The 12,326-nt window shown below is 36.8% G+C and overlaps 1 protein-coding gene across 1 annotated transcript; it reads right to left on the bottom strand.

Annotated features, from left to right (window-relative positions):
- Positions 1–4,745: 4,745 nt before the first annotated feature.
- Positions 4,746–9,463, bottom strand: LOC131010809 (uncharacterized). Its single transcript, XM_057938471.1, has 9 exons — positions 9,309–9,463; positions 8,987–9,119; positions 8,592–8,653; positions 8,306–8,432; positions 7,512–7,660; positions 7,039–7,146; positions 6,835–6,954; positions 5,561–5,734; positions 4,746–5,141 (listed from the first exon to the last, which is right to left on the bottom strand). The coding sequence occupies exons 2-9, from the start codon at positions 9,066–9,068 to the stop codon at positions 5,040–5,042; spliced, it is 924 nt and encodes a 307-aa protein (XP_057794454.1). The 5' UTR covers positions 9,069–9,119; positions 9,309–9,463; the 3' UTR covers positions 4,746–5,039.
- Between the last annotated feature and the right edge of the window lie 2,863 nt (positions 9,464–12,326).

Below are 12,326 nucleotides of genomic sequence, written 5' to 3'. Positions count from 1 at the left end.
TTATCCCTTATATTAATTGATGGGGCAACGGCATCATATAATAACATCACTTTTACTCATTTTCTGATTCACTGCACGAACTTTATTTTATTTTTATTTTTATTTTTATTTTTATTTACTGAACGACTTTTAAATCATAACATCAAAAACATGACATTCAAAAATTATGCGGTGCAAACTTCAAAAGAAAAAAAAATTATGTGGTGCAACATTGGTCTATTTCGGTCATATTAAAGATGATATAATTGCGGGAAAAAGTACTTGTAAAATAGTCAAATATTTTATAAAAATTGCAAAAGATGAAACAATATCATTTAAGGGTGATTGGGGACTAATCTACGAACGTGTGATTTTGTATGATTTTGATTGATATTGTAAACCACACAAATTGTAGATGTCATGTTTTTTGTGCCAAGATTCAAAAAATCTTATTGTGAACTAGAAAATGAGTGAAAAAAACATGTGATACATATTTATATGCAAATTAAAACTAATCCAAAATTTTGAAAAATAATGCAGCCCTAAATAATAGTGATGGAAGATGATAGTTTAGCGGTAAAAATATTGTTTGGAATACTTTTGTTTTCTCAACAAACAAATTTTCTAATTTAAAAGGGTAGCCTAATTACAAATAGCAAAGGACTATACTAGAATAGTAGATATCAATATTTTTGTGCAGGTGACTTTAGAGCTGGGCAAAAAATTGTTTGGTGGAACCTTTTTTTGGAGTTAGATGCCTAGCATGCTCTAGTTTATGAAGGGAGGCAAATAAGGCTGACATCTTTACTTCCAATCCAAGACACTCAAGGGTATATTGGGTGGTGATTTATTTTAGTGTCGATCATAAAAAAGGTATATTATATTCGACATGCATTAATTAATTAATAGAATGATATAGTTGATGTGGTGAATGAAACCTCAATTTGGAATTCAGTTCCCTACCACTTGCTTTGTTGAGGTGTATTATTGCATTCATAATCAAAAATACAAAGGAATCACTTCCACGAAAGATGCATATGTTATGCAACAATGACATCCAAACTTTAATAATATACCTAGCTACATTGGAGTCATATTCAAAGAAGATAGACACAGAATTTTCAAAATGTCTTGGTTCGTGGATTATAAGCTGTCAATTATGACTCCGTTTTTGTAAGTTATATTGGCTAAAAAAGTAAATTGATAGTGTGTTCGCCTTGATTGGATAAATTAAATATGAACTGCTATATATAATGACCCAATATATAGGGTAATGCACAACAAGGACAAATTATATGTCCCACTAAATCATTCAGAACCTGTTAGACGGATAATAGTAATCTCCAATTTAAAAATGAGTTATTGACGCATAAATATACAAAGAGATGGTCTCGCGTGCGCTGTGAGAATCACCTAAATTAGCATTAATTAGATTAATAATAATTAATAAAGTATTATATAATTTAAAAAAATATTCTTATTCTAAGGAAGAGCTCATGGTGAGGGAGAACTCACAAGTTTTTGTCATATACAAATACAGATCTTTCTCTAAATTTCTTCCGCCTTCTTCTCCAATTTATGATGACATCACCGCATTCAGCCACATCGGCTTCTCCCTCCATCTCCTGCTCATCTATCTCTCTTTCTTACTCGCTATACACAAACACAAAAACCCTCTTCAAAACGTATCTAAAACCACCCTTATGCTCTTCTCTATTGTTGTGAACAGCCACGACTACCATTGTTACTCTAGCACAATAGCCCAACGCCTCCATCGTTGCCTTCTTCATCCTCGACTTTCCTATCTATCATAATCTATCTCATATCGGTTAACTATGAGTTGAGCGATGTGGTTTATAACACCTTAGGCACCATCTCATTGACAACCTGATGAGTTTTACCTATAGTATTATAACAATGGTATCAGAGTTAGCCCCATGCTCTGGTACCAGAGTTAGCCCCATATCCCGTTATGGGGTCCCGTCGGCGGTGGTATGGCCGCCGCGAGCGGCAGATCGAAAGTGTGGTGGTTTGTCATGATCCGTCCCACATTGATTAAGTATGGGTTGAACGATGTGGTTTATAACACTTTAGGCACCCTCTCCTTGATAATTTGGCTTTTAAGGATAAGTTCTACCTAGGGTATTGTAGCAATATCTATTCCGGCGATAACAACAATAACAGTTGCCATCCACTGCCTGTTCAAGAGGGTACTTAGCTTATTTTAAAATAGCTTATTAGATGGTTAAAAGTGTAATGTTTAGGTTTGGGTTAAGTATCAAATACAGCCCTAACATTGACACCCTTTTCACGTCTGACTCCCTAAACTAGACTTTGGTTCAACTAAACCTCTAAAGTCTTAAATTTGGTACAAGTACGCCCTCTGCCCTAATGGTTGTTTAACTTCGTTAAGTATTTTATTTTATTTTTATTTATTTCATTGGTGGTGGGACCCACACCTTTCTTTTTCACCAAGCTAGCCGGAAACGAATCTACAACGGCCATGTCAGAATTATCGCTGAACATAGAATCTTTGGGGGAATGAGAGGCATAATTCAAGTACCTATTCTTTAATCGGAAAGTGAGAAACGTTGCCCTGCTCCAGCGAACCACGATGAGGGTTGAAGCAGCGGTAGTGATTGCCAAAGCTCGGGGGGGGGTCGATGGCATTTACAGATGCAGCAACAGCGGCGGTTGCGGGTCTGCAACTCGTCGGATCCCAAAAATGATAAGGAAGCCAGTTCATGAAACCCAAGCGGTAGAGCGAGCCAGACCGCAACGGCGATGTTGCCTGAGTCGAAAGATACTAGGGCTCGCCCGTTTTGCCTCGATTATGTGGAATTGAGAGGAGAACTGACCTAAGGACCCCATCTGCTCGCCAGTTCTCTAACCACGACCAGCTATGGGCAAACTCTAAGCGGCGCAGCTCGCCGGTCTTCCAGAGGCGGCCACGACTGAGTTGTGTCGAACAGAGGAGAACTAGGGTTCAACACTTGCCCTAAGTGTGTACTAGAGAAATTGAGAGAGGGATGGAGCAACAACCGTCGATCTCGCCGAATTTTGGGAGAAAGACAGTGAGACTCACGAAGGCAGCAGCGACCGATCTGTGTTTGTGAGATGAGGAGTCAGCGTGTGAAAGAGAATTAGAGATGAAGGTGGTGGCTCCAGTGTGAAACCAATGATCGACCATGACTTTCCTCGCCGGGATTGACAAAAAGAGCTATAAATTCGTAGGGTAGCAAAGGTTTTTGCGAGGATTTTCAATTTGAGAACTTTTCTAGTATGATTTTGGAGCGTGCATTTTTTACACGCAGATCAATTTCCGGCGTGTTTTCGATGACCTTGGCAAAGAAGAACGTGGGTCCCACCACCAATGAAAAAAAATTAAAATACTTAATGAAGTTAAACAACTGTTAGGGCAGATGGTGTAATTGAACCAAATTTAAGACTTTAGGGGTTTAGTTGAACCAAAGTTTAGTTTAGGTTTTAAGTGATTTGACTATAGTGAGTTGTTTATAATAAAGTTAAAAAGAAAAAAATAGCTTTCTGAAGGGTATTTTTGTCAGATTTAGTAAGATAGAGAATGTGAATATTAACTTTGTGATATATTATATTCCCTCCGTTTCAAACGAAATGTCTTATTTTCTTTTTGGGCTGTCCCAAACGAAATATCCTGGTTCCTTTTTTGGCAATACACTCTCTCTCTACACTTAATATTTAAATAATTTTCACCAACCCACTTTATCTACTTTATACACATTTCTTAATCTCCGTGCCGAAAAGAAATAGGACATTTCGTTTGGAACGGAGGGAGTATAATTTATGAGTTATATGTAAGGATGTTTATTTTGTATTAGGTGTCTCAAAGCAAGATGTTTCAAATGGGATGTTATGTAATATATGAGTTATGTGTAAGGATGTTTATTTTGTATTAGGTGTCTCAAAGTAAGATGTTTCGAATGGAATGAAGGGAGTATTATATTTTCAAATGATATGGCCCAAATAGCAAATGTTTCAAATGGTACGAAGGGAGTATCATATTTTCCAATGATCATTTCAAAAATTTCAAGTTGACAAGGTCCATAAAATTATTTATTTATTCAATTGATGAACAAATAAATTTAAATATCGCGTGACAATAGACTCAAACTTAAAACGCTTTGCCATCAGATATTAACCGCTCCACCATTAGAATATTTACTGAGTATATGCCCTTAATTGATAATGTAATTCTATATCTTTACAAGTTGCTTGTAAAGATGTTTTCCTATAGTTTCAAAGGCAAATCTTGTCGTGTAAACGAAAATTTGTTTGAATTATGATGCGACGTCCTAGAGAATACAAATTATACAATGGACTGAAGGACGTAAACGTATTTAGTTAATTTTGAAATAAAAGCATGTGGAGAAAATTTTGAAAAGCGAAATTCAGTGAAGCCTCACGAAGCTAATGATTGATCATAATTTCTTTTGGTCTCAATATTGAAAAAACTTTCACTAGAAATGATTCGAACTTTGTAAGTCTAAATTGTAGAAGAATTATTTGAAATATGCAAAGTTGTAAGTTGCAATTCAGCTTTCGACGAATATACACGGTACGCCATTAACTTAGGTTAATTCGAATGCTTGCCATATTATTAAATTCTTATATACATATAACGTGCATTCAATAGATAAGACACCAAAATTTGAACACAAGAAAACAAGTATTAAAAAAAATCACCATTCGAGCTAAATTTAATTCCAATGTGACAACGCCAACCAAAATTATTCAAAACTAAGTTATGATATTATCCCACTATTCATGAGAGGCGAGAAGCAGCACAAAGTAAAATTAAATCAGAGTAGTCGCATAATTTTCTAGAGAACATCTTAGTGAAAAAATCTAAGCTCTAAAAATGTGAGTTCTCACAAGCAATAAACACAGTGTGAAATCCCGGTTCACGAACTACTCAACTGCAGGGGATGAGAAATACCTTAAGTAGACGTGTGCAATACAGCCTTCAGTCGAGGTAAATAAGAACCCAGTATCTGTTCTGATGGCAGCATGCACGAGCTCTGTCAGCGATTGATTGGAGTTCTCATCCTTTCAACTATTCGGTTCACGGCATCCTGTGACATTACTAGCGTATCGTGCAAAAGGATGCTGTAAACATTCAGACCCTGAAATTGTTGGAACAGTAAGAGCAACACAGAGTTACCAATTGTCAGAAAAACTGAAATACTATTATCATCAAAATATTTAAAGCAACTAACAAGCTTTATGCCTCAATGATCGAGGCTCACTAGTATTGATCCTCAGAGTGGAAAGTAATTAAATTTATGATACTATGAATTTCGAGAGCACATAGAACACACTTCATTTGTTTGAACACCAAAAACAGGCTCCTCATATATGTACCAGATAGTTATGGAAAAAGAGCGATCACTTGAAGAAAAATATTTTATATTCTGAATGGTGCACATAGTTGTTACCCAGATAATGAAGCATTCATCATGTTCTCACTTCTTATAAAAAGAAGGAAGACGCACTCAAGTCAATCCACCTGGTTGAAATGAAAACAAAGAAATTCGAGACTTACAATGGAAGGCAGTACGTTGACATAATGTAAATTCTGAGTAGCCAACTTCAGCTTCTCGTTAATAGGACCGCCATCAACCAGCAGAATTTTCTTAGCATTCTCCATTTGACTGACAAAGTTCACAATGTTCTTTGTCTTGTGGGTAGGAACATCTAAATCCTCAAAAACCATAAGCTGTACAAGGCATAAACATGTACAGAACATGAGGAATAGAACAATTATACAAATTGAGATCCAGAACTTTCATAGTGAGAAAATGTAACAATGACCAGATAGGTATAGGAAAAGATAATTAAGAGGAAAGAACACTAGGAATCATTGTAGGCACAAAACATGAAAATTATTGCACTGGCACCAAAAGATCTATAGAGAATGGAGAAAAAGTAAGAACACAAATTAAAGGTAAGCACATAGCTTTTTTCAAAACTCTTATTGCAGCTTCTTCCAGACTTGAGTCACCAAACTTGAAGGTATGTATTTATTACACTCTCCGGTATACCTCTCAGCACATCCGAACAGCCAAACGAAGCAAAGTATAGTAAATGTCACTTAATAAGCTTCATTACAAACAAATTCTTGCAATCAATAAAATTAACAAACTCCATCCAGAATCAAGAAGTGATCAAAGGCAGACACCCTAGAACCCACCCTCCCCACCCTACCCACACACATTGTCTCACATACGGCAACTTCGGCAAAAAATCAAACAGAAGAAAGAAAAGAGAATAGCTTGTTTGAAGTAAGCTATAAAGAAAAAGAATCCAAATGGTCACATGGCATGCCAGAGTATTAAGAGAGTATTTAAGAGTAAGTGTTGACACTAACATAAGCATGGCAATCTGTTATCTCTCCTTTTTAGTTTTGCAGGGTTTACAGCAGGATCAATTCATGGACATGACAGTCAAATGATGGTTGTGGCCATTATGTCTACCAAGGCTTTAGAAAGCTAAAGCAGAAACATGATCTGGATCTAAAGCAATGATGCAGAAGAATTGGTAGAGTATCTACTTTCGCGAGGATGTGGGACCTTCTACTGGGCAAACTACACTGGTTTGAGAGCATCTAACCATTTCCAAATAAGGCAAAAATAATGTACTAATTACCAATACAGATAAAAGCTCTATATCTTCAAAGTCAGGTTCGTAAAAATGTATAAGCAATTGAAGCTTCACAAGCTTGCATTAGGTGGATATAAACTACAGATCTGGACACCTAGTCAAAAGCAAGGTAGAGTGCATTCTTGCAAATTATTTATCTCAAAGGACTACACTTGCCTTCCCTTCAGCAGCACGAGCTGAAAGTGCAATCTTCAGTCCTAGTCGCCGAACCTTCTTATTTAGCTTGATAGCATGACTTCGTGGCTTTGGACCATGCATGATAGCACCACCCCTAAACTGTACAACATGAAATATGTCAGGTATACCCTTTTTAAGCCCTCTCAATTAAAAAGAACCAACTGAACAAGCTGAAATATCCACCTGTGGACCGCGCAGTGTTCCATGCCTTGCTCGACCAAGACCCTTCTGGTTCCAAGGCTTTCTGCCAGTCCCACTAACCTCACTAATGGTTTTGGTTGAATGTGTCCCCTAAGAACATAGCACACACAAAAAACAAAATCAAAAACCAAGAGTACGTTTATGAAAAAAAGAGAAGGCCGTGCCCCACACAACTTTACCATAAAAATGAGAACAAATCATAAATTAGCAATCAGCACATTTTGGGAGGCAAGACACTGAATTTCTCTCTTTAATGGGAAGGAAGCAGCAAGAAGATGATTGAAATCAAAATACAAGGCTATAGCATGGACTAAAGTTGGTGGCCTCAAACAGAAGGAAGGCTGCACCAACCAATAACAGCGACAAGGACTTATATTTTGCTTCCATTTGGCCATTCCCCACACTAAAGAGAACTTTTGAAATCATTATTCATTACAAGAATGAAAACGACGCACCTGCCGCCGCTTAGCTAGTTGCCACCTCACGACACGGTGAATAATATCCTTTCTAATTGGCACATCAAAAACATCCCCACCCAATGTCATAAAGCCTTTATCTTCATTAAGAAAATTTGTAACAGGAAAAACCAGATCCTGGCAGAGACCTACAACATCAACAAAGAAAATGAACAACACTGATCCATGGTTCTTAAAGCTAAATCTGAAAATGATGAGCAATTACAAAAGGAATTACTTCCAATTTATATTTTCTTTCAAGTTGTCTAAACAAGGAGCTACAAATTAAAAAGAAATATATCTGGTATCAACTGGAAGAACAAATGAACATATTATTTGGTGTAAGTATGATTTTTGTTAGATTTTATTACCCTATGAAATAAATATTTGATCATTACTACTTGCCCCCCCAATAATGTTACCCTGGTTCAACCACTGATTCTGATAATTTGTATTTCTAGGGCCTCAAGTCAATGTAAGATCACAAGATTTAGGTCTAATGCATCATTAAGCCGACAATTGGAATCTAGAATCAGCATGGGGAAGCAAGATAACATAGCTCCTCACTGATTAAAAATGTGCATGCTACTAGACTACCAGTGATAATAAAGATCTCCCATCAATCTCGTTGTACTTTCCTACTAATTCATAAGTAATGAGACATCACAAATAAAGGAAATATCTAGTATTCTCCAAGATGCTAACAATAATCACAAAGAAGAATAAAACAAAAAACAGACAACAGCAAGAAACATAAAACATACCAATAGGGCAATTCATAAGCAAAACTGTACCTATTTCCCGATCAGGAATGAGCACACTTTTAGTTTTAGAGGACAACAAATGCGAGGGAAATGTGCCTTCACTTGAATTCGGGGTCAAAATAGTAGTAGAGTACCTCCGACAAACATCCAAAGATGCCTAGCACAAATAAAGTGTTAGCTAGGACTTGGGATTCATTTGAGCATATGAATATAAATTCATAGCAACAAGCACTCAAAATAATTTAGTCTAATCATAAATTAACGCAACCGCTAAAAAACAATCCCATTAAGGTGTACATGTGCATTCATGGTCTACCTTTCCGAGGACAGAAGATCTCATCGAATGCAAGCTATCACCACAATCATGACCACGAAATGCTGCATCAAATTTTCAGCAAGCAAAAAATAAGCTTAGAAGCCACAGAACAAAAGTTTCCAAATACTAGAAATTGACTGTTGATACCAAGCAACAAAGCTGAATGCAGCAAAGGAAAAGAAGAAGAGAGAGAAATAAACAGGGAGAACAGCGGAGGGAAAAGTCAAGTTTATGTAATAACAACTGAATATTGATTATAAGCTAAGAACTATAGATGAAATCAACAAGGCCATAACTTCCTTTTTTTTCTGTAACAAACAAAAGATTATGAAAAACACACAAAATTAAACTAATTAAATCGCAAAAAAAATGAAAAAAATGCAAGAAGGGGCTACCATTATATATAGAAAATGGCAGAGAAGAAACATCGCCGGGAGCGAAGGCACGCAATACTCTTCTAGAAATCGACAAAGCCATCTCCAAATCCAGGCAAAAAAGGGCCTTTATAAGCCAGAAATATTATTCCAGCTGCAACACAAGTAGGGTTACACGATTTATTTCTGACACTCAAACCAAACTCGCGAGGGGGGGAAGGGAAGAAAGAAAGTGATGAGGAAAATCAGATAGGAAATGGAGCAGATTCAAGGAAGCACATTTACTCATTAAACTTATCAATAAAAAAATGTTGCTACCAATAGCAAGTACGAAGAAGATTACCGGCATAGATAGCAGATAATAGAAATGGAAGCAGCGTCTTGGCGAGAGAGAGATGTGCCCTTCCATAAACCCTTCTTTCTGGGGTTTGACGGGTGCGGGCCGGGCTCGAGCAATCACGCGCGGCGCGCGTCTACTATTTTGCCTGTTTTTAGTTAGGGGTATTTAGTTTGTAAATAACTAAATATATACTAAAATTTTAGTCAATTTTTAATTGCAGCCATGATCTTTAATTTTAGTACGACATATAAAAGTTTAATTTGTTATGATCTTTTATCACAAAACTAATACTCGCTTCGTTCCGTCAACCCGGAGACGTTTCTTTTAAGCACGAATTTAAAAGGTAAATATTTAATTATTTAAATATATTTATAAATTTGAGGTTAAATAGTAATTTTAAATTATTTTAAAATCTAAAATTTAAATTAATTAATTTGAAATTTTATTTCTATTTTTAATTCAGAAATTATTAAACCCCTGTCCATTTTCCTCCCCTACCCCAAAATCCTCAACAACCTTAACGTCGTCGCCGGTCTTCCTCCCCACCCTCAAATCTTGAAGTTATCAATCAAAATTGTATCTTTTCTATACTTGGAATTTCTTTCGACTTCTACGCCAACTTTAAATTTTGAGATTTTCATTATGTAATAAAATCATACATTCTCTATCCACCAAAAAAAAATTATAAGAAGACGATATAAATTTTAATAAAAAATAATTAAGTATATTATGAGTGGCGAAGGGGTTTCATTTAAAAAGTAGTGTTAATAATAATAATAATTAATTGTATTGTGAGTGGAGAGAAGAGCTTATCATATGATAGAAAGTTTTCAAAAATGGAAAATGACTAATTTTTGTGGACGTCAAAATGACAATGAACTATTCCTATTCTTTTATGAACGAAGAGAATAATACATTAAAATTTTATATATTATCATACTAAAATTAAAGCTGATATACAAAATTCAGGAATTGACTAATCTTATAATGGTGGATATTAGAATTATACATTTTACATAAGTTTGATTTTTTTTAAGAACAAGCGAGGATAACTTTATTGATCACAAGTACATTTCAAACAGGATGACCCACCATAGATAACAGAGGTTCATTTCAAACATAATGTGAATTAATATCTCTCGCAGCTTTAGCTAAACAATGAGCTATAATATTCTGATCCCTCTTAACATGACGAAGCTCGACACCCGACGACTCGACCAAATCACGACGACAACAGTCCGCAATGATGCCCATCTCCAAAATGTTGTTATCGCCCGAGTTAACCACATCGCAAGCTCGCTTAGAAACAGTATATAAGTTAGAAACAGTATATAATGGACCATTGAGTTTCTTTTTAAAAACTGACTAAAATTAGGTTTTATAGGAAAAAGTTCATGAGTTTGTAATTTCGTTGAAAATCAAACATAAATTAGATTTTATTAAATATATTAATATTTTACTACAAAAAATGACTAAAAATTGACTACTTTATAATGGTGGATGAGATTTTTTCTTTCCCTCTAGCATATGATCTAGAATTATACATTTTACACAAGCTTAGAATTAAAACTACATGACGCCGGCCCATATCTTAATTGTCACAACCACAAACAAAAATTTAAGGGTGATGCTATTCATAGCATCCATTTTACCTTTTATAGTTATTATTTAAAATATTTCCTCTTTCTTTATAAAATGTATCCAATATTTATTATTTTCGTTCATCTTCATAAAATATATTCAATCTATTTTTAGTAAGTTTTACATTAATAATTAGGAATGTCAATCGAGCCAGTTCATTCGGTTTCGAGCCATCACATTCGATTTTGGGTTATTTTCGGTTCAAGCTAGTCATTTTTTTTTCGGGCTAAAATTTTTCGACCCTAACCCTAATCCACTCGGCACTCGTTTTCGGGCTAGCCCGTTCGGGCCCGCAAGTTTACAATTTTTTATATGTTTAATTTTTTTTAGATAATCATATTCTTGTAATAAAAATATGATTTGTTTTTCAAATCAAGATATTTCGCCTTATTTTAAATACAAAAATTAGTGTTATTTTAACGTTAGTTTACATAATACTCCCTCCATCCCGCTATTCAAGTCCCATTTTCCTTTTTGAGTTGTCCCACCGATAATGTCCCGTTTCCTAAAAAGGAAATAATAAGGGGATGCTTAACATTAAATGAGATCACTAATTATTCAACTAATAAACCCTTAATTAATTGATTTCCCCTCTATTCTCTATCTCTCTCTTTCTCTCGTCTCTCTCTCTGCGCCTGAGTCTCCACCGCCGTCGTCTGCTCGTCGCCGGAGGAAGCCTTCTCCTCCACCTTCACCGCCCTAGCCGTCTTCTCCTCCACTTGCCTTTCCCCTGCTCGTCGTCGGAGGAAGCCGCCCTTCGCCGATCGCCCTCACCTGCCGCCCTCGCCGGATCTGTCCTTCGCCCTTCGCCGGATCTGTCCTTCGCCCTTCGCCGGATCTGTCCTTCGCCCCCGCCGGATCTGTCAAGGGAGGAAGCCGCCCTTCGCCCTTCGCCCTCACCTGCCGCCCCCGCCGGATCTGTCCTTCGCCCTTCGCCGGATCTGTCAAGGGAGGAAGCCGCCCTTCGCCCTCACCTGCCGCCCCCGCCGGATCTGTCCTTCGCCCTTCGCTGGATCTGTCCTTCGCCCCCGCCTCTCACCTCTGATCTCCCCTAACCCTCTGCAAAACCATAACCCCTAATTTGGGTTGCAGATTTGGTTGGGGGAAATCGTTTGATTTCTAAGTTAGATTTGGGTGGGTTGCAGATTTATGAGCTCGATTTGGGTGGGGTTGTGGTGATTTACCGGCGGTGGTGCGGTGGTACAGGCGGTGGTGCGGTGGTGATTTATCAGCGGTGGTGCGGTGGTGGTGCAGGCGGTTCCACTTGCCTTAATTAAACTAACATTAAGTTTTTTGAAGACACAATTTAACTCTTAATTTTAGTCTCCTTAATCTCCGTGCCGAAAAGAAACGAGACTTAAATAGCGGGACGGAGGGAGT

This window comes from Salvia miltiorrhiza, chromosome 2, assembly GCF_028751815.1.
Source record: "Salvia miltiorrhiza cultivar Shanhuang (shh) chromosome 2, IMPLAD_Smil_shh, whole genome shotgun sequence".
Taxonomy (NCBI): Eukaryota; Viridiplantae; Streptophyta; class Magnoliopsida; order Lamiales; family Lamiaceae; genus Salvia; species Salvia miltiorrhiza.
The sequence above is the reverse complement of the archived record's forward strand: the minus strand, read 5'-3'. Positions and strand labels throughout refer to the sequence as shown.